The sequence below is a fragment of the Megalops cyprinoides genome, chromosome 12, assembly GCF_013368585.1.
Source record: "Megalops cyprinoides isolate fMegCyp1 chromosome 12, fMegCyp1.pri, whole genome shotgun sequence".
Classification (NCBI taxonomy): Eukaryota; Metazoa; Chordata; class Actinopteri; order Elopiformes; family Megalopidae; genus Megalops; species Megalops cyprinoides.
This window is the reverse complement of record NC_050594.1, coordinates 30,598,724-30,626,594: the sequence shown is the minus strand read 5'-3', so window position 1 is coordinate 30,626,594 and position 27,871 is coordinate 30,598,724. Positions and strand designations below refer to the sequence as shown.

Below are 27,871 nucleotides of genomic sequence, written 5' to 3'. Positions count from 1 at the left end.
TATGCACTTTATGATTAAATATACATACATATATTAGGCAGTCCTGTTTCCTGCATATTGATTTGCAAAGAAAATGCAAACGAGACAGCATGGATGCAACAATGAATCTGGAATTCAGCAGTGTGCTAATCAGACCTCAAGTAATGTATTTTATTGTGACAGGAAAGCTAAGACTCACTACTGTACAAATGCCTCCATCCCAGGGACCACAATGTGTGATATGAGTGCCCACTAGTGCCACTAGTGTGCATGAAGCGCCAGTGCTTCTTGTCATGAATGGCTGTGTCCGATTGTGGGAAGAGCTCCGGCCCCCTTTTGCCTGTATAGACTTGTCCTTTGTAGGTGGAGCCCAACTCCATGTAGGCATGTCTGCTGATGGAGTTTCAGTCTCCCTTCAGGAGAATGTTTCTGTGCATTGGTGGATGGGTATCCACCCCCTTTCCAGTTTTTCTGGTGTTTCAGAGAGGAGCTCCAGCCCCCAATGCGGTTATGTTCTTAGTGGCTGCTGTACAGGTCCATGTTTATGAGAGTGGGACTGTCTGCTGGTGGGGCTCAAGCACCTGTTGGTGTGTGTGTGTCTTTGTCCATTAGTGGGTGGAGCTCCAGCCCCTGAAGGTTTGGGTTGGCCTCTGCACCAGGGGGGTTAATCCTAGTTAAGACGATGAGTCCTCCTCCACAGGGTGGAGTGCATGTCTCTTCAGGAGGGTCTGCAGGATCTCCACCTCTCGCTCTGTCTCCTTCAGCTTCCGGCGCAGCGTCTCGTTGCTCTTCTGAAGAGTCCGATTGTCCTGAGAACGGAGCAGCGCAGGCATGAGGAAAGCATGTTTAGGTACAGCTATGAAACAGTGTAGTATAAAGGTTAAGGACCTTGGTTTATAAGCAGAGGTTGGAGCTTTCATTTCCACTGCCTTGAAAAAGTTATTAACTACAACTGTTTATAAAATTCTTTTTGGAAAAATAACTAATATGTCCAATGAATGTCACCCAGAATAAGGCTGTCTGCTAATCACATAGCACTGTGACAGGGTGTCAAGAGATATTATTGATACATGAATAAGTTATCTGTTCATTAATAGTATAGAAAATTTGTTAAGGATCGTAGAGACAAAGGTATCCTGACCAAAGGGCTGTGGATTTGAACTTCTTGTGTAACATACTTCTCTAAGGCAAAGCAGGGTACAGGTGTCTCCTAAGTAAATAATGTTTTTTGATAAGGTGTCCAGCTATTGCAACTAATTATTCATCCACAGATACAGTCCACAGAGAGCACTCAGTATAGGCACACAAGCACACACCTACCCATCCCACATCCACAAAGAAAAACCGTAGCTGATGCACACTGGTGCCAGGCCTACCTTTTCCAGTTGCTCATAAGTTGGCTTGACCCGGTCTTCTGGTTCCTTTGGCTTCTGCATCGTGGAGGCCCGGTTCTCCCAGCTGACGTAGGCCCGCTTTCGCACCGGAACTGGGCTGGGGCAAGGGGTGAGGGCAGCTGGGCCCGGGGTCAGGAGTGAAGCCTGCGGCCGGGTGGGCTCGGGGCCCAGGGGCCACTCCGTCTGGGTGCACTTGTGGACCCCCGGGGGCCGAAGGAGATCCGTGGGCCGTTTCGGATGAGCGGTGGCAGGAGACGCAGGGTGCCAGTCTTTGCCTCGGTCACTGCTGTCAGTCGATTCTTCGCTGGGGTACGTGAATGGCCCCTCCTCTGAACCTAAAACAAACCAGACAAAGCAGGGGAGATGGTGTGACATTCTGAGGCACAATCCTCTTCTTTTGTCTGTCTGACTGTGTTTTACCAGTTATATGCGATAAATCTGTCCAGTAAAACTCTAGTGTTTACATTATAAACCAGATGAATACACAGTATAAACAAACTTTTCATCTGCGAATCCCTTTGCATTATCCTCCCAAAAGATATCGTTTTTAGTTTTCACAACATGTATTAAAACATGTATTTATAAGTATACTTCTGGTTTTGCTTCAGGTTGTTTGGGAGATGTTTCTGAAAACGCACAGTGTTACAGTAAGTGAGGCAGTTCCTTGCTTATTTTGAGGCGGGAAGAGACTGTGACCTTTTGGTTCTGCCCACACAGGGAAATTACCCAGCAGGCCTCCCTACCTGATCAGTTCCAGTAACTCACTTTTTAGCAAAACAATGCGTATACAATGGTCTGGTACTGAGTATGAAATGATTTGATCCTTCAGATAGGTCTTGAATAAAAGCAAAGCAATGTTTTGCAGCCAATAAGAAAGCTTCAGCCCGAAACTACTGCTACTGCACTGATTGCATTTACCCACAAAATGATTTTAGATAAAACCCATTAGCCATTGCTCAAATCTTGATTTTACTTATGTGAGGTATCAGACCTCCTAGATCTATTTTCACAGTCAATGCCGAATCTAGTTATTTCAAGTTTGTTGAGTTTCAGGCTTATGTATGACACTAGAGCACTGTTCCCACAGCGGAACAATTATTCTCAAAAATTGCAACTGAAATTTAATCAAAACAAAAATCAATAACATATTGTTGGTAATGGAGATCCACCAGTTCTAAATTAGAAGCCTCATTTATCAACTGTGAGCATGTACAGAATGCTGCATGGACCTGTGTTAATCTGTGCGCACTTTAATTCTCAAGGAGAAAAGTCTGATTTTTCAAATAGGAAATGTGTTGAGCTTTAAGAGTTTTCACATAGGCCTGACGCTGCCCACGAGCAGAAACTTGTGGTGAGAAGCAGGGACTACAAGCAAAAGATAATGTCAGACAAGGTGTACTAATGGTGTGAAATGCAAGCCTGGAGGTTTTGTGTGTGTGTGAGAAAGACTTAATAAATCAAAATTATTATTAATAAAACTTATTTCCACACACAGCAAACATCCAGAAGAACATGTGATTGATCGAACCTGAAATCCCACTGAGGGTTCACCAACATGGCGTTTAAGTATTTTCCACTGATTTTACAGTGTGTCATGACACAGTATCGCTTCTCCAGATGGTATTTTGTCTGGAGTTACAGCTGCAACAGCAGCTTGGATTGGTGCCGGATCCACCATGGAGGTCCCTGCCAATCCAGGATTTGATGATGAACTAAGCGTTTATTTCATTCAAATAATATAGGATACTGTCCCCAAGTTTTTAGTACCCTCCTTGAAATGGAGGGGAGATCTCCAGTTGATAAGGCTTTGAATTTAAAATAAAACTGCCCAAATTAACCATCAGTTTCTAATGTACGCAAACTCTAACCGTCACTCCGAGAGATGCTAGGGCTGTGTCTCCGATTACCCCTGCAATGTGATCATCAATGGGTGTCACGCCACTCTCAGTCAGTCTGCCTACAGTGGCAGTTTGGCTACGCCTTTTGTGCAATTCAAACCATTCCTTTTTCACTTCAGCAACCATACGTGTTTCTGAATTGTAAGTGTTAACGGCATTGGTGATGTACTCAGGATGAAAGTGGTCAGAGATAAAAAAAAAAAAAAACTGAAAATTTTCCAGCTTCTAGGAGAATTAGTGAATTATCAAATCTGTGCAGATCTTAAAAGTGGTGCTAGATGCCATGATGGGCACATAAACCAGAAACGTATCCATGGAACTCTCTCATTACTGTGTGTTGCCAAATTACATTTTTCATGCCATTGGACACAATACTCCCATGTTTACGAAACATTTTATTTTGGTTTGCAACCTCACATACTGTAATTGTTAGCTCTGTGTTTGTGAAGGTTCTTCTGTTTCTTCTTGTCTCCATATCCCTACAAGCATAAGGGGACTCCATCCATTTTAATATACAGCTCTTAATAAATCCCAGACTTCCCCTTAAAGTAAGTAAGGCCTGTGGGTTTTACTAAATTGAACACACAGAAACCTGAAAATTGATTAGGACGTAGCTGATGTGACACAAAATAAATGTTTCAACAAATTATATCATATCAATAAAATATAATAAAAGCCAATGGGGTCGACAGTATTTGAAAACATGATAAATACTGATTCTGTGAATTGTGTGTGCAGAAAAGTGTTGTGAGGTACAGAAAGGCTGCATTTGTGTGTTGGCAAAAGAGCTCCACTTGCTGGTCAAAACCAGAACAATAATTTCTTGTATTTCTGAGTGTGGTTGCTGTTATCCTGCACTTCAGCCAGCAGGTGGTGATATTTTACTTGTGCATTTCCCATAACGGTAAACACGGGAGGGATGTGAAGAACTCTGCACAGCCTCTTAGCTGGGGCAAGGTTTAATTGGTAGGTCAGGTGACTGTGGCTGCAATCCAATCTTGCCCAATGTTGAAGCTTCCCTGTTTGCCTGACATGGTGTGCAAGCCCAGCAGCACTTCCGTGTCCTCGTGCTCCCATGTGATGGTACGTATGCACCAGAAACATAGGCTCCTGTAACACTAGACTAAAACCGTAATTTTCTCCCACAAACACATGTACAGCACTAAGACTGAACTCAAAACCACTGTGTTCCTCCATGCAAAATCAAAACCACAGGAAAAGCTATAAGTTACATTATTGACCAATGAAGTACACTTTACATATTACGATGCATGTGATCATTAAGGCTAATTGTTAATGGTTTTACCATTATATGCTTCCTGTTTTGATGCCAGTTTACGGTAATTCTAGCTGTTCTGTGCATATGGTATTGTTGTTCTTTTTGCTCCTTTGATATGTAGGCTATTGAATGCATCATGCCCTAATTGTTGTCTGGGGAACAGCGTCTTCCAGATAAATAAAAAGAGTGGATTAGTCTCTAGATACATCTCTAAATTTGCCACTCCACCCAAAATGTTTGAGCATGTCCTTACCCTGCTCATAGCCCCTGGGCCCCGGGGGACCTGTGGTGGTGGGGGTGGAGCTGGCCGTGGGGCTGCTGTCAGTGGCACTGCTGCTCTTGGCGTTCTTCTTGCACTCGAACGCCACCTGGTCCTTGCACAGCTTGTGACAGTTCATACCGCAGTCTGCACAACAGCCAGCAGAGGGCAGACACGTTAGAGCTGCAAGCAGGGGCTCCGTATTTTCACTGCACACATTAGTGACTACCATATTTACAACTATGAGGATTTATCTATTGGCTTTCAATTAAAACATCATGAAGTCATGGGTGGGGTGGGTTTGCAAGGTAGGCAGTTTTTTTTTTTTCCGAACCAAAACCACTTGGATACACCATCTTGCTAAATATAGCATCTGTTAGTCTGGAAGACGCACACAGCTACGAGGCCTCAGGTACTTGTTACTATGCAAACAACCTTGACAACAAGTGAATGTGAGGGGGGAAGTGGAAGCGAGCGAGCTGCGGTTTGCGAGCTGCAGAACCCAGATCCTTTCATCTGCTGCAGGGCTCAGCCGGCAGTCTGTACTACAGAACCCACAGCCTTCGTTTCCTACGAGCAGCTCCGCTTTACACGCTACAGGCAGGCAGGCCACCCCGCACTGCACTCACACTTTGCCTGCTCTACCTGCGTCTCCCATGGAAACACTTTCCTATTCCACTGTACAGTAATGACGCCGAGTAGAGAATCACCTTTGCATCTGTAGCCTTGTTTTATGACGCCCCACAACTGTTAGAGAGAGAAGAAAAAAACCAACAGATTACAAAACAAAATCACCAATGCAATTTTGTATTGAGTATTTGTATTGGGAGGCACATAAACACACTGAGAATTCCAGTGGCATCTTTACAGATTACAGATGGCTGACAGCAGTGTGGTGTAGCAGCTAGTAAAACCTTGTTTGCGACTTGAAAGTAGTGGGTTCAAATCCCAGATGCAGCACTGCTGCTACTGTTAACCATATAAATCAAATGGGGATTCCATTAAGTCATTCATAAATAATAATCTTATGTAGAAGCAGTGATAGTGAAACCACTGATGCCACAAGATACAGAAATGTTTGTGTTTTGACTTACAAATCCGGAGCAGTTGTCACAGAAGGTGGGCTTCATGTAGGTGGTTTCCTGGAAATTGTGGACGAAACCCAGGCCTAGCTTGGAGCAGATGACGCTGGCTCTCATAAAGTAAGCTGTGATTTCCTCCCTGCTGATTAGACCCTCTCTGCAATGACAGCACAGGGAGTTTAGTGTGGCGTAGACGTTTCCATAGATACTGATGTCCGCTAGGCAAATAAGTTATGATGATAACAAAGAACAACAGGTACAGAACAATCTATGACAGTGCATGTCATATCTTTGAGGGTAAAATACAGGGTGTAAATATTGGTTTCACAAGGTAACCATAATTTATATAGGTTATAAAAAAGGTCAACACTGTCTTCACAGAAACAGAAACAGGAACAACTGTTGTCCTTTGAGTGGTCATGTACTTTCAGGGTCTTGAATAGGAATAAACCTTGTTTCAGTCCCCACCTAGCTGACTGTTTCGCAACTGTTCCCCGTTTCTGAACTTGAGCACGTATCCATATATTACATCTGATGTAACAAAAAACCAACACCATTAACACGTGGGGAGAAAGATCACGATATGAAGCACTCACTTCTCTTTATCCATTACACAGAAGGAGAAGGGGAAGCTAGCAGCAATTTTCTCAAAGTCTTCTTGAGAGATGTAGCCATTTTCATCATGGTCATAGTTTTTGAACACAGACTGTCAAAAAGGATGTACATACATTTTTAAGCATAGCTGTTGCAATTTGTAAGGAACTTGTATGACATACTTTTACAGACATATTGCAGGGAGAAAGTTCTGCATTTTGGTTACCCATACTGTAATAATGCAACCAATATTCCCTCCAAATTTTTCACTTACAGAGGCTAATATGGGTTAATTCAAAGGCTAAAGTGTTTCTCAGTGGTGCTTCCATTTGCACCTCATTGAATGGCTGCACATATATTCCCTGATGAAATGATCCCAGGTTCTCATTATTTCCCCGTCTTAAATTCAGACATGATGCTAAACATGTGTTGCATGGAACAATTCTAGTAACATATTTTAAGCTTTGGAGAAATCAGAAGGGGTTACACTCAGAGCTGCAGTCTAAATATACACCATCCCGCAAACTCACATCCACCATCCTCTGAACGTGCTTGCTGATGGTTCTGGGGTCCGGTTTGGGGGCCACACCCGAAGCCCAGTCCACAACCACTGGAGGTCTTGATGGGGTGGCCGGCTGACAAAAAGAAACATTAATAGAACATCAGCCATCAGCACCACTGTGTACTATCGAGGCTACAGATGACATGACCAAGTGTGACTACTATTTTCCATTTGACCGTGGAGCAATTAACAGTCACTCAGCAGTTGTGGCTGTAAAACCTACAGGAAGGAAAAGCTGACTCCCAAACAGACTTGTCTCATACTATGAGAAACATGCAGTGAGGTCCTTCCTGCTGCAGCTGCAAAGGCACGGGGTTTGTGTGAACTGTGGGTCTGAGTGTGGGGTCCAGTTTGGGGACCGGGGTCACTCACCGGTGCCTTGCTGTTCTTGGGCTCCCGGGCATAGGATAGCTCATAGATATCATCCTCTGTGTAGTAGAGATCCAGAGACAGCTGTACAAGAGCCAGGCAGAAGAGGATTACACCTAAGTTAAAACTCCTTTAGTTCAGCATAGACTAGGCCTATAATAGTCTACAGCAGCAGCAGAAAGCTGACCAGATCTACAACAGAAGCAGTTGGTTGACAAAGTTCATAGCATAAATAATCAGTTTGTCTGGTCTATAACAGTAATGGTACAGTAAGTGGATCAGGCCTATTACAATCTACAAGAGCAGCACGGATAAGAAGGTCTACAACAGTAGCAGAAAGCTGATCAGACCCGTAACAGAAGCAGTAAGTGGACCAACTTAGGTTGTAAGTGGACCGGGCCTATAACCGTTTGCAGTGAGCAAACCAAGTCTTAAACAGTAGTGGTGAGTGAACCAGGTATGTGGGAGAAGCTGTGTACTAACTGTCAGTAAGTGGACTAGGTCCTTGTTGGCATCCAAGCGTGGGGGTGTCTGCTGTAGCTGGATCAGGTCATTGATGTGGTTGTAGAGGGCTTGCAGCTTCTGCACGTTGACCTTGTTGTCGTCAACATAGTCTGACATGGCCTCATTGACGGAGATGAGATCCTTCAGGTGAACTCCCAGGATGGGAATTTTGAAACCTGAACACCTGCTGTATGCCTGCCTGTAGTTGTCATAGTTCCTGCAGGAGGACAGCAGCTCCGTCATTTCGTTCAACACCTGGACAGAAATCAGTTGAAAGAAAATCAATTAGATATGAAAAATCTGTGCTGTAGATTAGTTTGTTTGTAGTTTATTATGATTTGTCACTGCATCAAGACAAACAGAATAACTTTTTAAATAAAGTTTTAAAGATTACAAAAACCTTGTAAGCAGGGCCTGGAGTTGTTGATTTGTTTTTTTATACATGTATGTCAGTCCTCCCACACCAAGAGGCTGTTACAGCCTAATTTTCAAGCCACTTGTTAAACAATTATCCCATTGTGGTGCCTCAATCATTTTAATTAATCATTCAATTACTAATTCAAATAATTACCATAAATTAAGTGCATAGGAATGAAGATTGACAGATATATCCATTCACACTAAGGTATGTGGGATTCTGTTTAAGTCTATAACCAGCAAGACTATGTATTAATATTGGCACCAGGAAGCATATGAATGTGTACCTACTGTAGACAGTTTAGTCAAAAGTTGTGACGAAATATAACTGTTTTCAGGTTGTTCATTGTGATTTCTGTCATGAATTAATGATACTGTGTGAAAACTTTCCCATGTGAAGACACGTCTTTCAGCATGGACATGAGTCAACTGAGTATCATTTAAACACTCCATGTTAAATGGGGAAATGATTTTTTCAGATTTATCCTTGCATTCCGAAGACATTTTATTACAATTTTCATTTGCTTAAGTTCTGTTCTTGTCCAGTTAGCATTTACAGTCCTCATCAAATCCTGGAATAGAATCTGAGGACTTCCACATTCAAACTGCAGATTTATCAAAAATCCTGACAGCCCTAAGAAATGTGAGAGCCCAAATGCCCATTCATCTTCAATCTTTTTGGCCTCTATCAGGCTGTGAGCTGTTATGCAACCTCACTGAAAGTTTTAACAGATTCATAGTGTACTGTACTGTTTGCAGAGTGTATCTGCTATATCATGACATTTATCTGTCATCTCTCTATGATTATTGTAGGTTTTAAAGCACTGGAATGGATCAATCATACTCCACATATTCTCCAAATAATGCACAAACCTAATCTATGTACATGCCTGCCAATGCAGCTGTTTTGGGTGCAATATCCATCATCACGTTGACAAATCTCGCACAAAATCTGATGTAATTTCAATGGTATTCCACAGCAGAATATCAATTGTTTCTTTTACATGGCTCAGGGAGCAGTTTTATTGGTAGGGAAAAACCTTTCTGTGCAATTGTGTTTCTGTATATTGAATTTCCCTGCTTGAACAATATTTTAAAACGTCTTTGACAGCGGCAAACAGCTTATCAGTTGTAATAAAATTATTTTCCCACAAATTACTCACAGCTGCCACTCTGTGTAAGTCAATTTTTACTGAATTTGGCAACAACCCTGAAAGGATGTTATTCTAAACTTTGATCATTTAGCTTGCAAGGTCTGACACAAAAGCAGTCACTTTTTTTGAAATTGACTTCAAGTGTATTTTCGTCACTGAAGTAATTCAGATGCACTGCATAAGCCAGAATCACTCTAAAACCAGCTGTAATTGATTGTCCTTGCAAAACATACAAATTATGTAAAACTTAATGATGTTTTCCATGTGTTGATATATCACTGCCTACAGATGCACTGTCAGTTTAAATCTCCAAAGGTCAAAAGTCAATTTCGTAGCAGTAGCAGTGGTATGACAATTGATAAAAATGGATTATCATCACAAATGACTTAACATAAATGTTTTCATTTTTATAGTCATAGTTATGATTATCATAATTTGCTTAATCTGTGTAAAAACATAAAACAGTACAAACAGTACAGCAACATAAATGTTTGGGTAAAATAGTTTCCCAAATAAGATAACAACCAGTAATGCTGGTTTAAAATTTGTACATATAGCTGTACATAAAATTTGTACATATACAGCATCCCATCAGAAAGGTTCTTGAGCAGCATAACTACCAGCAAAACAGGATGAAATCAGAAACTGTAAACAGAATGGTGATCTTAACAGTCATTAATAAATGTTCCTCAACATGTAAATACTGGGATAAATCTGTATTTTGATAAATCTGTATTTTATTTTAAATCTGATATTTTGATTTTGATCCGCATTTTTGTTATTTTGACAGGATGCACAGTGCTCTTAAAAATTAGTGTTTACTGATTGAGTCCTCTTTAAAACGGAAGTTGATCATTTGTGTCAATTTTCTCTTCTACTGGCAGAGAACAGTGAGTCAGTGTTTTGGTGAATATACACAGCAGCTTATACAATACAGGGCCATTCCTTGTAAAGGGGAATTTGTATGTACCTTGGTGACCTCGCTGGGTACATGTGAGCTGGTGTCCTTTAACCTGGAGATGGAGCTGTGACAGAGGCCTCCCACCACAGCCATTAGTGTGTTAAAGTTGTGCATTTGATGAAGGTTCTGTAAGAAACACAGATGTTATGTGAAAAACATCCAATGTTTCTTGACCACACCAACGTCTCAGGCAGTCATCTACACCTTGCTACAACATACATTAAAAGAGTAGTCACAAAGTGCTTGACAATTACAGTTATGTGGCAGGCACTTCTGCATGTTTGTAAGACACCATCCTTCCCCAAGCCACTGTATTTGTCACAGTATCCCCCTGAGACCAAGCTAACTGGGGTAGAATCCACTGCACCAGCAGGAGAGCTATATTTATGAGAGTGAGAGACCAACAGCAGGTCAGTGCATTAGTTGAACTGAGACAGGGTCTCCACAGTTTGCCACAGGTCTCCATCATTTGGTTCCTTCACCTGCATGTAGTTCACAAACTGCCATCGGTTCTCTGCACTTCAATAATGTATTGAGGCACCTCAGCAAATGCAGGCCTCCTAAATAACTGGAGGGTGAGTTTTTGCCATGTCGTACCTCTCGGTAACCTGCGCTCAGGGATGTTTTACTCAGTAAATCCATTAGTGCTTTCAGTGACCTGGTTAATATTCAAAGCAACCATTCTCTCTCTTTTGGTGAATGTCTTTGATGTGCTAAAAGCATATCATGCGGCACTTGAAAGTCATTAGTATCCCACTTAGGCTCATTAACATGCAACAGGCAGCACAATGTGTTTCTATCTCCCACCATAAGTGATTATAGACAAGCCCAGCAGTAGCTCTGGTAAGTATGGGATCATCTGATTAAAAGTAGGAGCCTGTGGTCCTGACAGGAATAGAGGAGGGGTACCTGGGCAACATGGATAAACTTGGCGAAGACCTCAGCTCGTAGCTGAGCTGTGGGCCGACTCAGAACCATGAGCTGCACCCACTGGGAGATCCCGTTACACAGGGCAATGGAACGCTCCATCATGGGGTTCTCCTTCATGCAGCCACTGCGGATGTAGTTCTGGTAATCTGCAAACTGACAGAGCATATTCCAATAACATGATGAATTAGTGGATGAGATAAGATGGACATACTTCAAAAGTACTTCAAAGAGATACATATCAACTTGTAGCCTATACGTGATATATATATCTCCTTGGTATTTGCATTCACATTTGAATAATTTCTCCCCAGCTATTCCATGAAAAGTAATGGAAAACTGCCTGGCTATAGAATCCTCATTGAAAGCAGCTTTGGCAGGGAAACAGTATGGCTATGAAACAACTAAGGGACAGTCATCAGGAAAGCTTCCTGCTATACCAGTGGTAGACCTGATTCAAAACATTAACCCATTCACTAACCAGCTACAACATCCTCAGATGCTTAAAACTCACTGTTATCCTGCAGAATGACTTGAACTCCAGGTAGGTCAGGTGTTCTGCCAGCTCCTCTGGTTCCAGGTGATCAAAGAGCAGGGACACTTTCCTCTTCTTACTGCTGTTGGCCTTGATTCTCTGACTGGCTTTCCGTGACCAGTCCCTGTCGCTTCTGAGAACAGAAAAAACACAGAGGGTGACAAGGGATTCCGGGAAGAACTTCCGAGGAATAAACTTGTGGCAGAAAGCAATTCCAGTTGTTAACAAAATTACTACGCCATCTACATGACATTTTTACTGAAATTGACCTTCTCCAATTTGACATTCTACAGTGTTTGAAATATGACTAATTGTGTCTATTTGTATCTAGCCACCAGTTGTGCAAAATGCTTAAATATCAGAAAGGGAACAGTTTGGTAGGTACAGCTTCTGCTATAACAGGCAGGAAAGAGTAGAAACAAACAAGATTTTATGACTCTGCAAACCAAAAAAACAGCTTTTGCCCATGGCATTAAATTGATGAATGCTTTGTGAGTCTGTATTTTTTTTCCTCAGTGGAAGAAACCAACCTCTTTCCACAGTGACTCATAAGCCAGCAGCAGTGGGACACAGTGACTGCACAGTTGCACTGCGGTCCAGCCCACAGCAACTGCTGCTCATAGCGCACAACGAAAAACCATCCATTTCAGGATGTGTGAGAACTGTAAGCTGACAGTCTGATGCAGCACGCACAGAGGCACAGCATAAAGAAGTTTCCCTCATGACTGCTGAGAGCTAAGAAGGGGACACGAGAGGTGGTGAACGCAGGTCACCACATGTGTGTGGAGAGTTCACACATGCAACAGATGGGGGAGGGCACCTGCAAATACACACAATGACTCATCCAGGACAGTGGTTCAGTCTGCCTAAATGGATAGCACAGCCAACAGGAGCTTCTGGGTTTTTCTTTGTTTGTTTTGTTTATGCATTTTTTTTTCTTTGCAGTTTTAGGTATTTTTAAAGGGCCCTTACGTCCTCATTGTCAACAGCTAACAGGTCAAAACTCATACTCACATCCATTTTGTCTCCAACAGGGGGCACAATCTTTCCTGTCCTTGTTCTCTCATTAGTTCCTGGAACCGCTCTATAGTGTCCGCAAGGCTGTTGTGCAATCGAAACATCGTCCAGAACTCTCTAATCCAGTACCTGAGCAAAGAAAGACACCAAGGATGTGTTACAGGTAGAGGTGCCAGGGTCTGATTTTTGCACATGATAAACTTAAACATTACATGCATTCTTATACACAAAAGCCTAAGTTGATCCAGAGTGGCCATACAAAGATTTGAGAGAGGCAGAATGGGTGTTGTTCCTGGGCTGTTTGGAATGCTGTGTTTCCCAGAAAAAAAAGTCAATTGAAGAAAGAAAAAATCAGCAGTGAATTAATGTTATCATTAACAAAAGGGCCACTGCAGTTCTAGTTTTGGTTAAGTCTCAGACTTAAATTCCCTTATGCATTAATTATAGTGTTAATTGTAGTTATTCATTGGATTGGAGGTCAAATAACCTGCATATTTCACAAAACCAGAAACGTTCATAGATATATGTGTACTCTATGTTTCAACATGTATCAGATGATAAATTCTAATTGAATCTCCAAAAATCTTAGGGGAGGGAAGAAAAATAACAACAACAAAGAGAGTTTTAAAAGATGTTTTATTTTATCTCTGGATATAAAACATACAGCTGTAGTAATTGTGGCTGAAACTTCCAGCTCATGAAGCACGGCTGTATCGATTGTTGCTGTCTGATGCGGAGGAGGCCAGCTGTCTGGGACCAGTCCCAGCGGGAGACACATGCACTTACCTGATGAAGTAGCAGATCTTCTGACACTCGGTGGGGTTCTCGTTCTTTACAGCACTTTTGAAAGTAAAAGCAGGGGTTAAGGAAGGACTCAATCTACGACTGAGCTGGGATCAGGGAAGGCCTGTCCAAACAACCTCATCTTTGATTGCATCTTCATGACGTTTCTTTCATATGCAGTGGAAACACACATGTGGTGGGTGATATTTCACACAGATATATATGACGGTCACATGTGGCCTCCCCAGTGTCAATGATACACACCCTGCTGTTGCACTGAAAAAGGAAACAGAGTGGGTACAGCAGCTGAGGCCAGAAAGGAAGCAGTTGCCATTTTAAGCCTCTCAACAACAGTCTGAATGCTCAAGACCTTTCGCTGGGAATACACCTGCCCTGCCACTTTCAGAAACCTTCCCCCAGAGGACACCAGCAAAGCACGCTCACGGCGTGGGGATTTCCACAAATAGGAAATCAGAAAAGGGCGGCCACAAGTGCAATCTCTGATGGGGGAAAGAAACAAACAAATCAAGACAAGGTGGATTCTTCGCTCAGTGGATGGAGCATACGTTGTGTGTGTGGCCTGTCCTTGTAAGCTCGTGACTTGTGAGTGACAAGCAAACACCGTGTGCGTGTGGCGACGCAACCCTCCCTCTGGCACGGAACGTTTGCTTCCAGATGTGCTGCTCTGCAGGAAGGAAAACGCTGACAGAAACACTTCTTTTGAGCAGGTGGTTAACTTTGCACCCTTTCTGAGGTGAAACCTGAGCTCTGAAACCCCAACCACATTTAAATCTCTCGAATTAAGACGATGAGCTCAATAGTGGCATGCACACGCACTCCTAGCTAATGCACGATGCTCTCATGTTTCCCAATTGCTACAGCTTGGATGTGAGGACAGTGTTCAATGGCTGGGCATCACGTGTACATAGGAGGGTGTGGGAGAGCGGGATTTTGTTGTGATGCAGGGTTCAGAGGGACTCAAAACATTGCCCCCTTAGATGAAATGGTGTTATTAATATCCCCTGCACTTCGGGTCTCTGTGGCACTGTTCCTCCAGAGATCAGCATGAAGTGGCGCGCAAAAAAAGGCGAATTGCGTCATGGGAGCTGAAGAGCTGCCCACACATTCCCAGAGTGTGTTAATTATAAAAAGGCATTAATGGGTCTACGGCTATTCCATGATCTGAACTACACTTCGACATGTTTGATGTATCCTTCAGGGTCTTCTATTCAAAACAGGGGCTGGGTTAAAAATATCAGAGCGTACATAAAGCGCTACTTGTATTCTGACGCAAGGTTTCAGAAGTGGACCTCCTTAGCCATTGCGAGGCTCATGTTTATATATAGCTGAAGAGGACTTCAGGGCAGACATAATTAACACCTAAAAAAGCGGAGCCCCTTACAAGGGCCATCCGGGTCTTTGGGACCATGCTGAAAGGGGGCTCAGATTACAGGTCCAGTGTTCAGAACAGTCCATGAAAAAGGCAAGGGCCTTGCTTACCCAGTATTCAACATGCAAAGTGGGATGGTATGACATTAAAGGTGACATAAAAGAAAAAAAAAACACAAACACGACCAACCAGTGGCAGGAATATACAGAAGGGACTTGTTGCTGAAAACACGACAGGATGGCTAAAATGAGAACAATGCTGAAGAGCAAGACATTCTACAGTATCAGTCAGCCGATGGTAGTTACCCTATGGTGAATTTAGGGTCATGAACAATCAATACTCCATTCTTATAACGCTGTTTTTGGGGTCCATCTCCAGGGACTTACGTCACTGATGCTGCTATACAGAAAAAAACTTATTTCAAAGCCATACAAAGCTTTCCAGTAATGCTGCATTACCAAGGGTTGTGTAATACTGAAGAAGTACCATATACCGCGCTTTTAATTGCTCAATCTTGAGGTTACACGTGACACTGGTTAGTAGGCACCTGTATGGAAAACTGTGCTTTTAAGCGCGTGGTGAAGGATATAGTGTGATGAGTTTCTCCAGAAGGTCGCTGGAGGACATGAGCAGCCGATGCATGGTCAGGGTGATGTGCAGCAGGTGGTCACTCCGGCACAGGCTCCCCTCCGCATCTGTAGGGGGACACAAAGCAGCCATGCATTTTTCAAAGGAGGTCTCCACCTATGACACGTCTTCTGTCACAAGGGGGGTGAGTGCACGGTAAATGCACCACGGAGGCATTAAACAAGTGGCGAAAGACTTTATTAGCCTCATGAATATTCGTTTTCACTGTTAGCTACTAGATTATGTCAGTGGCAAGAACATACAACTACAAATAGATGATACATCAGTGTTTTCCAACCATAGTTCTTGGGATACATCTTGTAACCTGGTTTTTGTTCCAGTACAGCTCTCATTTATTCCGGCTTGACCGAGCGTGACTGTTAGTTGTTTGTTACAGAGAGGAGTTTTTGGTAGTGTGAGTATATATTTGTAACAGTTTCAATAGAGAGATGTCAAATAAAGATCATGACTTAGTTTATAGCTCCCAGCTTACAGTGTGCCCCAAAGACAAGAGCTAGAAAATACAGCTCTACCCAGACCCTGATTCTCCTCTGAAGCACACAAGCTTACCTTATCCATTCAAATATATTTAATATGTACATTTATATTTTTTGTATGAAGATGAATAGACTTTATAGTATTGCACCTGGAACCCGATCTGTCTTATGGTAAACAGCAAGAGAAAATTTAAATCACTGCTGCCAGATGAAGGCAACCTAACCTGTGAATGCCTATTCCCTACAATAACTGTTGCATACCATATTTTATTACATGAACAATTATAAAATGTGTAGGGACCACAGACAATGTAAGGCGCATGGAGGTTTAGTTTATTGCCTTGGCAAATAAAGAGGGTGGTGCATTGTTGCACAGTCTGAATGCCAGAGGAAAATTCATGCCGGTGTACAGCGCTATTGGAATGTACTGCGCATAGGTGACAGTAACAACCAAGGCCTGCTGTGTGGCAGATGCTGTGTTCAATAGTGTCACACCTCTGTAAGAGCACCCACTCACTTTTGCCTCATCAGTCTTTCCTGTGGTCATGCCCTTACTCTCTCTCTCACTCTCTCTCTCTCTCTCTCTCTCTCTCTGCTGACTAACATTTCCTTCCCATCAGCCCATCTCCAAATCTCTGGCTAACAGTACGCCAGTGTTGCGTTCCAAAACCACCCCCCTCTCCCCTCTCTACTACCACCTTTGCCGGAGGCCCCCTCAACCAGAACACTGTCTCACACCATGTGTGATTGTTTCTCAACTAAACAATCGATAACAGCCAATCCAGTACCTGGTTACCATATACATCAAGCAAGCAAAGTTCTGATACTTTACCTTCTATTGCAGTGCAACTGAAATATTCCCATATCCACCCTGTGTACGGTCATACAAAAAGAGGCCTGAATTCATACACACACACACACACACACACACACACAGACACGTCTTTGTCAGGTTTATATGAGTTTATACACACAAGGACAGTTGGTGCAAAATCCAGCTGCTGAGTGATTGATAGCCACAAGAAAATTGTGTTGAACATTGAATGCTACAGGGACTGGAAACATCTTGTCATCACTCCAGCTCAATAGTGGTTTCTATTAGAGATGGGGGAAAAAATCGATTCAGTTTTGTATCGCGATTCTTTTGTGCGGTGATTCATGCATCGCCACACTGACTCCAAAATTGATTTTTTATTCATTTTTAATTTATATATGTTTAAATTCAAGGCGGTGAAACGTTGCCGTTCCTCTATGATCCTACAGGTTTCACGCTCTAAACTATTCACACATTGGCAGGTAGCACAGCATCCCGTGTGGTAGGAGCGAATTATTTGCTAACTTTGTTTAGAAATAACAATTATGGCGGATGACATACCAGAGGTACATGCTGCTCCTCCACAGTTTAAATCGAATGTATGGAGGAACTTTGGCTTTCATAATTTTAGTGGCAAAGGGGAATTGGACATTAGCCATGCTGTATGCAAACCGTGTCACACTAATGTTAAGAACTGTGGTAATACGACTAACGTACGGGCCCATATTGCTCGACAAGGCAGCAGAGAAAGCTAAACTTGTTGCTAGCAGCCAACAACGAACGCTGGACACAAGTTTGAACAAGTTTCCTAGCAGTTCAGATAAAGCGAAGCGCATCACAATGTCAATTGCTCATTTTATATGCAAAGATCTAGGTATCGTGATAATATCGTATCGGGCGGTCCCTGGTGATTCCCATCCCTAGTTTCTATGGACCCACTATGTGTCCTCTATACATGTGGCCATGTACACAGTATCTAATAGTATTCTCTTCATATCCTGGACTAATATTTAGGCTGCCAAGCAAGGATAGGAAGCACGATTATGACATTATGAAACACAATGACATGACACTTTAAACGCCACACAAGAGTGCGATGGCAAAGACGCAAGAAATCTCAAGAGCCTCCACTCTTTGATGGAACTGAGTCAAGAATAAGCTAAAAGGGAAAACGCATTCATTTGACAGCAAAGAGCAGACTCCAGCACTGAATACTGTCACTTTTATAAGCCCTCTAATATAGCGGTTGATGAGTAGCGTTAGAACAAAGGAAAGTTTGTTTCATAATCATCTTCCACAATGGATCACAATGGTGCTTGAAAATCTTTATACAGACAAATATGACTAACACCCACACATGTGGTTTATGTCACAAAAATTGACATTAATTTCTGTGTTAACTGAAGGCTGTTAACATTCCCTTTTACTTTGTGGTCAGATTTAAATAATTAAGTCACGACAACCTGTTTGTTGTATATGTGACCTGATAGTTTCAACACTTTTTAAATCTGATGAAAATAAACCAAACATGCCTTTGCTATTTTTTGCAACATATCTTTTTTTACAATAGGAAACTTGAATTTATGCTATAAACATCTTTGAATTTCTCATAACATCTGACCTTTTAAATCTGTACAGTTCATGTCAAGAATTAAATCACTATGTAAAAGTTTTCCATTTTAAATCTAAATTCTTGAGAATGTAAAGGAGAGTGATTCACAGTCAACATTGTGTGATTTCTAAAATGGACTATTTAACTACATATATACAATTTGACAATCTGGCTAACATACATGGAGAATTTATTTTAGCAGTTCACAGGACTAGCTTGTTGTGGTCAGACGTTTATCAGGTGTAGTGCTGTCAGCAGCAGTATTGATAGAAAGATATGAGTCACTCTAACACATACAAACACACACAGACACACACACAATTCTAAAACAGACAAGATGGCTAATGTTGTAACACTACTGGTTAACACAACATCCAGTTTTCTAGCTAGTTCACAATCTCAACTGCACTTCTGTAATAATTAAAAAGCAGAAATAGCAAGTCAACTAAAATTGTGGTCATGGTGTTTTATTTAAAACACATCCGACTCTACATCAAACATGTTTAGTAGGCTGATGGATTTGACAACTGACATTACTGTAGCTAGCTGGCTGGCAGCCTCATAAAATATAATGTCTTCAACGCATTTCCCATCAATAAAAAATGACTGCAGAGATGACTTCACATACAGTTGCTGTCTTAAAATTACAGGTTTTTTAATTGTACTGAAAAACAGCTGTACAAACTGTTTTTCTTCAGCTCATTAAGCCTCCACTGGGCACATGAACAAAATGCAGCGCTTTCATCAAGGGATGGGAAAGCGACTCCAAGCCCAAGCTGAAATGGCCTGAATGCCATTTGCAAAAAAACCCTGTGATGCCCGGCGTCAGGATGAAGTGACTGAGGGGGCAGTTAAAAATAGTGAGGGGGAAAATCTTTTTATATAGTAAAACAGTAGGTTATCATCCTGCTATGCCTATTTCTGCATTTTTGTCATCCTGTGGGTGGCAATATAGTGGCGTGTTGACTAGATGTGAACAATTCCCTACCTTACCTTTTCCATGTGTTTGTGCACCATGGCCAGGGGGGCAGAAAACAGAACCTTCTTGCCCCCTCGTGGCACTGGGTGTGCCTGTGAGCGCATTTCATTTGTCTGGGAATTTGTTTCTAACGCAACTAGTTTCACTTTTATGGTTGATTTCAGGTTGTGAATATGTCACCACAACCCTGCCTGGTACCATGTACTTGAACGTTTGCCCTCTGGACACTGTCCAGCAAACCAGGGACTGACTCATTCAAGGTTTCATTTGTATCTCTTCCCCATATTAACTTATTATTCTGGTATTAAAGATAAGTTTAAGTGTGTAATGCAAGTGATAAAAAACATACAGAAAGTGTAGGGCACAGCTGTGATCTCATGAATTGCACTAGAATATCATGAACATAGCACTAAAGCATGAACAGAACATTCAAGCAACTATTTTCATGTTGTTCTTTCATTTAGCATGCATGCAAAGTGAACTAAATTATCTCTGTATAAGACAGCTCTCTCACTGGTTTCTCAGTTTCAATATGCTAAGTGTCAGCACACTACCTTTCCCTAGTCCTGGAGGCATGAAAATAGCATGTTACTCAACTTCAGACCCCTCCAACACAGGGTAACAATATTTTGCATGATCTTAATATAAGGTATCAAGGCATATTCAGATGGCTGTCTTTGAGAAATTACTCAATTTATGGTTTTATGTGGGGAGTTATTATCTTTTGAGATTTCAAGCATAACTAACAGTGTTACTGTACCTTTGACATTGCTGCTCTGTGTATATAGCAGGCAGTGTGAGGAACTCAGAACCATCTCCATTTAACCGTGAAATGATTTCATATTACCTCATTTTACTGCTTTACAAAAATAAAGAGGTGTTGATTCCTACTATGATAAAGGTGAGAAACAACACATACATTTAAAAAATTGCACCTGAAATGTATTGTAATGTCGATAAAATTAAGACACTGACAATCCCGACTATAGCAGCCAATCAGATTAGTCTGCAGTGGGAGAGAGTGGGAGCAATATCGCCGCTCCACCAGAGCCCTGCATTACTATCAGTGGGCTGGGTAGCTCTGGGGCAAAGGTGCCCAGGCACTTACAAACCACTGGGCGAACTCTCTTAGTTAAATAATGGCACTCGTTAGCGCTCATTGTGCTGTGAGTGAGTGGGAGTACAGTGAGTGAGCAAGAACACCTAACAGCGTTATGCAATGCATTATAGCTGTTCTGTATTCAGATCAGGTCTTTGTCTTCCACAACTTGCTTCCACTGAAAACCTACTGCACAAACCCTGGTGTCCTGGACTGACAGAAATCTAGTTAGGTGGCATGCTGGGCCTGTCTCTTATATACTTGAAATGCTTTCTTTTATGGGCACAAAATTTAGCGTCAACCCTACCAAAACTTGTTTAAATGTATCCTTTTTGTATTGCTCCATAAGGGAGCATGCAGTCATACCTAAAAAAATAATAGGCTTTTCTGGTTCACTGCAAGCCAAACAGTTGCTCACAATCACCATGAAAACAGCTCCTTTCACCACACTCCTTTAAAACCTCATTTCCAATGCTCAGCTGGGTTAAACTGCACCCAAAACACTAATTAAGCAGAGAGGAAATCCCCATGGTGTTACTCACTTTGGAAAGTTGGGAAAGCACCCAGCCCAGGACTGGGACTGAAGGAATGTGATGATCCACATGTTGACAGGATTCATCCCACAAATGCTTGCCATGATCATGGACTCTTTCGTCAGCACACCCTTAAAAGGCGTCCTTCTTTGTTTTGACAGAGGCAGCAGGGCCATCAGGACAGATAATCTCCTCTGTTTTGAAATCAAACCTGACAGCATTGTCAAGTTGATGTTTCGCCGAAACATTATGTTTATGCTGTAAGCATGACAGCACAGTTTTGCTCAGCGTGAATAAGGGTTGATGAGGAGACATCTGTATATTCGAAAATCATTACTGCTTAATTTATAGGTTCCATCTACATTAAGCATTACTGCCTATAAGCACAGAATGTGTTTCTTTCAGCAACTGTATTCTGTCCTAGTTTCACAAGCAGCAAAATTCTAACCACTTACACACACTTCTGTCTGCTTTCAAAGGACTAAATTTAGCGTATTTGCAGCCTTGATGTTGCCCTTTTTGCTCAACCTGCTGATAACCTTGTTCTATACAAACTAAAACCACAAAGCTCACAACAACACATCATGGGCGGGAGTTCAGAGTAAAGCAAAGAAAACAGGGGAAGGGGAAGAAAGAGCTGCAGTGTTTGTGTGACTGACACCATTTTTTTGTCCTCTCACTCCAAAAATCTCCAAAGAAGCTTCTTTCATCGAAATGAAAAGGCTGCTCTTTAATATGCAAGCCACCTGGTACTATTTCAAATAAAATACCATTCTGGTGAATTTTAAGCCAATACCCATGCGATCTTCCTCCAGGAGTGATGAATTGTCAAAACATGCTTTTTGTGCACTGTTAATGCACATAAGAAAAAACAAAAAACCAAGCCTATGTCTGATCTACAGTATACTGTATTCCTGGAGTGCTTTTTGGATTATAAAAACCTTCATCTTAAACCAAACAAATGTGTTAATTCACTAGTCTGATCACAGCCCAACTGCCAATGTTTTATGTATGTTTGTCTTTTTTGAGCACTTTCTGCTCCATTTCGTTCCATGCTTTATTTAATAAATGTTTCCTCCAGCTCAGACAGCCTCCTTTGGGCTTAACAGACCACTAGGCCATTAAACAATGGGCTAGTGGTCTAAGGGCTTAACTCACACCCAGACATTGGGTTTCCCACGGTTTTGACAGTAATTGCAGGTTTTAACATTTTCTCCCCAGTGATCTCAATGCGTTTCTATTCCCAGAGCTGGTGTCCACAGAAAGTACCAGCATTTCAAGTTCATTCATTAAGAAAAAATGTGTCAGCAGTATCTTTTACAAGACATTGTGCCAGTTTTTGAGTTTTCCCAAATCCCCATTCTTCAAAATAAGAAACAGGACGGTGGCGAAAATGCATTTCCTTCCACCTACCCTTTTAATCTCCAGACATTAAAAGACTTGCATCTGCACACTTGACTGAACCTGAGGGACGCAGTGTATGCTGCACACTAGTGCGGTAGTCGCTTGGACTAGGTGCGGCGACAGAAGTTCAGAGTGCATGCAAGGGGAGAGCGATGATGTCAAACTGTATTGATCTGCACACCAGAGTGCCCTGCGTTTCAAAGAGCAGCCATCATCTGAGGAGCGCCGTTTGGAGAGGTGACCTTTCGGCTCGCTGCGGATCGAACTGGCCACACGCTAATCCTTCAAATAGCCCCTGCGTACGCGTTCACATTTGAAAGGCTCCTGAACCCCAGGACCTCAGAGGTGATCTTCTGATGTCGGAGCGGAGCAGCTGGGGAGCGCTCACTCTCGTGGGCCCGTGGGCTCACCACTGCTTCCCCATTCCCTTCCTCACTTTCATCCAGGTTCGATAAGAGCTGTCTGTGAAACCTGCGCATGCTAGGGTTTCAGTGCGAGAGATGAGCTCTCATTCAACAAAAGAGGCAGGGCACCATAAACACTGTGTCCACCACTCGTTGCCAAAGTTACCAGTACGGGATGTGCGTAGACTACCTTCAAAAGACGGCACGGTTTCAAGGCAGCCTCACTGCGCTCATGGATGAAATTTCAGAACCAACATGCACACATTGATGCCGTCCAAATCTGGTAAACTTGAGTGACATCTGCTTACTAATCCTAAGGGAAGCACTGTGCTCATATTTTTCCCCCTTTACAAACACATGTAATTATGTGACATTATTGTATCTTTACTTAGACCGATCCCAATCTTTTGTGCCTTTTCTTTATCAGTCATTTTCCTCCATGTCTGTCTCCTGGCAACGACGATTTCAATGCTTGCCTCTTCATTATCATTCTAACTTTAGGAGCAGTCCTGACCACATTTTGGCACTTTGACACATTGACACATGAAACTCCATTAATTAATGTACAAGCAGCCCTTGTCATGATTAAGTCACAATGTAAGACAACATCTTACTTTTCACATAATTTTGTACAGCAGTGCATGTTCAACACATGCACAAAGATTGGTTGGTCAGTAAACACATGTCTGTTGCTCTGTAAGTAAAAGATTGATTTACATTGCATTGAGATAGCACACTATCCTTTGAGATGAAATTCTATGTCACCATCCAGATGAATACAGAACATGATATTGTTTCATTTCTTATGATTAGATACACTGCCTGGAAGCCATTTATGGCAATCAACTACTCGTAAGGAGCGGCTGAATACGAATATTCTTTCATCCAAAGGACTAAAAATGAGTAAGCAGATGAATTAATATGGATCATTTTTTAAATGTGAGTTTTAACTTCCTAACACAGCAGTAAGTCTGGCAGCCATAGAGCACCGTGTTATGAGACTAACAGTCAAACAGTGAGACTGGGCAAAAACAGGTGCTTCCTGGAACTGCTCCACAGCTGATTTCAAATAAACTGGGGTTCAGCTTCGCCACTTGAAAGACCCTCTGAAAGTCTTTTTTCAGCTAAAGAGAAGTGTTTATTCTCTACAGTGACTCTGTAAAGCTGTATTTTTGCATGAGCTTATCCTCAAGTTAAGTAATATTTATTAAATATTTAAGTTTAAACAACTTCAGAAACAACAACTTAGCTAGCTAACACCAACATATTAGCAGATAGCTATCAAATGCAAGTGACATTTAAACATGATGCACTCATGTTCACTGACCCCATAATGAACTCACACATATCTGTCAAGTGGAAGTGAGCTTGCTGGTCAATGGTCAATTCCTACAATCTTGTAACTCAATTTCTAAGCTCTGGCTTGATAAATTCAGAAATGTAGCGTGCTAGCTTTGGTTGGTGAGAGAAAGGTGTAGAGCTAACTGGGAGCACACATGTTGAGTGTATAAGGCAAATGCTAACTAGCATGCTAATTGTAGCTTGTTAGCTACAATAGGCCAGATCGCCATTGGACTTGTAAACTGCATATATTCTAGCTAGCTAGTTGACTGTTGAGAATGTCTGTGAAATGGGTGCAAATTCATTTTTCTGTTTTTTTTTTCAGCATCCAATTCCACAATGGGAATGTGCAGTTAAATTTTTTAATAAATGTAATCATTAATAATTACTGTTTCAAATCAGGACTAGCTAATCCCACTTGATGTGTAAATCTGTGTAAAAAACATATAGGTTAATTTTTTTTCTGGAAAATGTAAAACTTGTTTAATGTATGTATCTCATAGTAGTGACAAGCAGGCCTGACATAAGTGGAACATCCCACTGCAAGCTGCTAAAGCAGTTCAGTTCTGCCAGGGCTGCCTCACACCACTCTGTAATGCTTTATTTTAACACAGCAGTACAGCTTCTTGTGGTTTACTTCTTACATGTCTCATCCCATCACTGCAACTGCATTTACACACAGGAAATACACTGCAAAAAAACCCAGCAAACAGAAAAAGAACATAAAACCTCACTACTGCTGATCATTTAGCTGACTTCAGAACAAACTGATCACCCTTTGACTAAAGTGTTCAGTTCCTCAAGAGTATGATTGCTCGTTTTCTACACAGATCAACACCTCAGCCAAAGCAAAAGTAACATTATTTACAATAAAGATTAAAAGTGTATTAGGTGAAATTGTGAACACAAATCAACAGTACTACAGCAGGGCTCCTGGGGCTGTGGACTCACCGAAGGATTGCACACATGCCTGGAGTAGCTCCTCCCAGCTGGCCCCCTTGGTGAATTGGCCCAGCGACATCATGACCTTGACCTGTGTGATCTGGGCCAAACTGGGCCTGTTAAAGCGCTGTGGCCGCAGGTGAGAGGAGACCTTAGACCCAGAGGGGCATCCTAGAGAGAGTCGCCTGGAGGAACAGCGACAGAGAGACAGAAAGTAAGAGAGAGAGGGTGCAATGTTGATGGTGGGGCGTGGGTACTGAGGGAGGGGTTGATGTGAGGGAGGATGGGGCGGAGGCAATCACCTCCTCCAAATGAACCAACAAAAGACTACTGTCTAAAAGAGGGAGAAAGCATTGTGCATATGCAGATCTTACCAACATAAACTATTTTTTGGGGGGTGTCTTACGGTGGAGATGAGTGGCGTCATCTACAATAAATGGTAATAAATAGATAATAAGTAATAAATGGCCATACTGTAGAAGACGCTAAATACAATGGCCTCTGGTTTAAATCAACAATGGTTAAATACATTGACAGAGCTGTTTCTGCTCTTGAAAAGGAATATCCAAGAAACCACCCTGCCAGGCAAATCTATTACAACCTTGCAGATGACAATGTGGAGTGAACACTTTATCATTGTTATTATTAACAATAACACTGAAATTCATCACAAATTAAGAGAAAAACTGTTTAACAATATAAGCCTTAAATCAACATAAATAATCATCCACAGCTGATTTCTAACGACATAACAATCTATATGTCTATATTCAGTAGGAATCTAATACAATAAAATCTGCTGTTTTTCTTTCTTTCTTTCTCTCAAATAACAACCACGGACAGTGTGCACAAACCTATACTTCCCATTTTATTCATTTCTCTTGGATATGAAACAACCATGAAATGGTTTATTAGCTTCTGTTCACGACATCCAGTAAGAATGAAACGCAATTACAACGTATTTCAGAGTAATAAAAGAAACACAATTCTTATACTTTCTCACTTGCTTATTCACATAAAAGTGACATTTCACATGTAAAACACATATTTCTCACAGGAGCCAAAATGTCTGGAGAAGTGTTTCGTATGCGCGTTGATACCCCAGGACAAACTGCACTGGGAAGCGCTGATTATGATTGCGAAACAAAGGTGCCGCACGGCCAGACAAAATCGTGAAGACTGTACAGGTACAAAATCTACTTACAACAGCGTCATGTATCTACGGTTCCATTAAAGGTATGCTAAATGAATTGGTTTTAATGATCGTTTTGAGATCTATATGTGTTACTAAAGGTACCGCTAAAATTCAAGACAAATCACAGTTGCACAGCTTTTAATACTTTAAATTTACGTTTCACAAAAAAAGACACATTAATGCCTGCTGTAGTGGTGCGATATTGTATTGTGAGACTCAAATCTGAAACTTGAAAACTATCATTCTTTTTTCATAACGCGTTAGCTCGCAACCCTGTTGGGGATTTCATACGTAGTTGAAAGCAGCAGACCAAGAAAACCACAACATTCGTGTTTTCAGTATCACTGGAAAACCTAAATATATAAATGCGATTACTTATACTATTTTAAATATAGGCAACGGTAAATTCCAGCGTATAAACAAACGAACTATTTCTAATGCCCTGCGGTTAACATCTCAACAGGTAGGCTAGCTAGACATGCGTGCGTTCACAGCATTTCAATTTAAGTTGTAATAAGAAGAAGTTTGTAATTACTCACGTATTTTCTTTTTCCTTTCCGCTTGTTCCTATGCTCGCATTTCCACACTGGCCATTCTCTTTGGACGGGTAGCCCATGGAAAGATATTGGGCAACAAGTGGTCCGACAAGGCTATCCATTCCGGCTCTTCTCACTGTGTACTTGTCATAGCGCTCTCTGTCCTGTGAATGTTCGCTCACCATTGTTCTGACTAGTCAATGAGGATGAGCCGAATTAAGATGCATCGTGCTCTGCCAAGGAAGTGGGCGGATACGCACCATGACGGTTGTGTCAAAGTTGTTTTGTTTTTCTGGATAAACGCCACCATCTCGATAAAGGGCAAACAACTAATGTTTCCCTATTTAGAGTACTTTCTCTCAGTTTGGCTCATTGTCTGTCTAGTTTTGTGGAGCTTACATTGAACATAAAATTCATACTTACACAATATCTTAGGAAAAGGGTTTAAAATACATGTCAAAGGAGTTTGACTTGTATTGTTGCTTTGAGAGAATCATTTTTCTGTCACCATATCCTTATTATAAATGATTTACAAAAAGACCCCTTTCTCGTAGAAAGTGCAACGAAATGACTACCCATCTGAGAAATGATTTACTCTGAAGTCCTTTTCAATTAATCTATAACAGTTAGTGGAAAATACAAACAGTATTTTACGTGACAATTTTAAGAACAGAAATAAACCGCATAAAAGTCTATATTAAAGGGGTGACATCATTGTTATACACTATGCGTCCAGACACATTTTCCAGTCAAAATGAATACAGAAAATATAGCACAACATGAA

At 41.7% G+C, this 27,871-nt stretch overlaps 1 protein-coding gene across 1 annotated transcript; it reads right to left on the bottom strand.

The window, feature by feature from the left end:
- LOC118786680 (RAS guanyl-releasing protein 1-like) lies at window positions 1-27,333 on the bottom strand. Its single transcript, XM_036541919.1, has 17 exons — window positions 27,091-27,333; window positions 25,366-25,541; window positions 15,694-15,799; window positions 13,718-13,780; window positions 12,929-13,060; window positions 11,894-12,047; window positions 11,362-11,535; window positions 10,462-10,578; window positions 7,900-8,175; window positions 7,420-7,500; window positions 7,016-7,120; window positions 6,488-6,597; window positions 5,904-6,048; window positions 5,520-5,556; window positions 4,804-4,956; window positions 1,356-1,708; window positions 1-788 (listed from the first exon to the last, which is right to left on the bottom strand). Exons 1-17 carry the CDS (start codon window positions 27,270-27,272, stop codon window positions 654-656), a joined length of 2,499 nt encoding a protein of 832 aa, XP_036397812.1. The 5' UTR covers window positions 27,273-27,333; the 3' UTR covers window positions 1-653.
- Window positions 27,334-27,871: the final 538 nt, after the last annotated feature.

What these genes read in the sequence shown, in the direction of transcription:
- LOC118786680 (XM_036541919.1), bottom strand. Translation starts at nt 27,272, where the DNA reads ATGGTGAGCGAACATTCACAGGACAGAGAGCGCTATGACAAGTACACA. An exon ending in GGAAAGGAAAAAGAAAATAC is followed by an intron (nt 25,542 to 27,090) that starts GTGAGTAATTAC and finishes CTGTTCCTCCAG; the next exon opens with GCGACTCTCTCTAGGATGCC. An exon ending in CTTATGAGCAACTGGAAAAG is followed by an intron (nt 789 to 1,355) that starts GTAGGCCTGGCA and finishes CTCCGTTCTCAG; the next exon opens with GACAATCGGACTCTTCAGAA.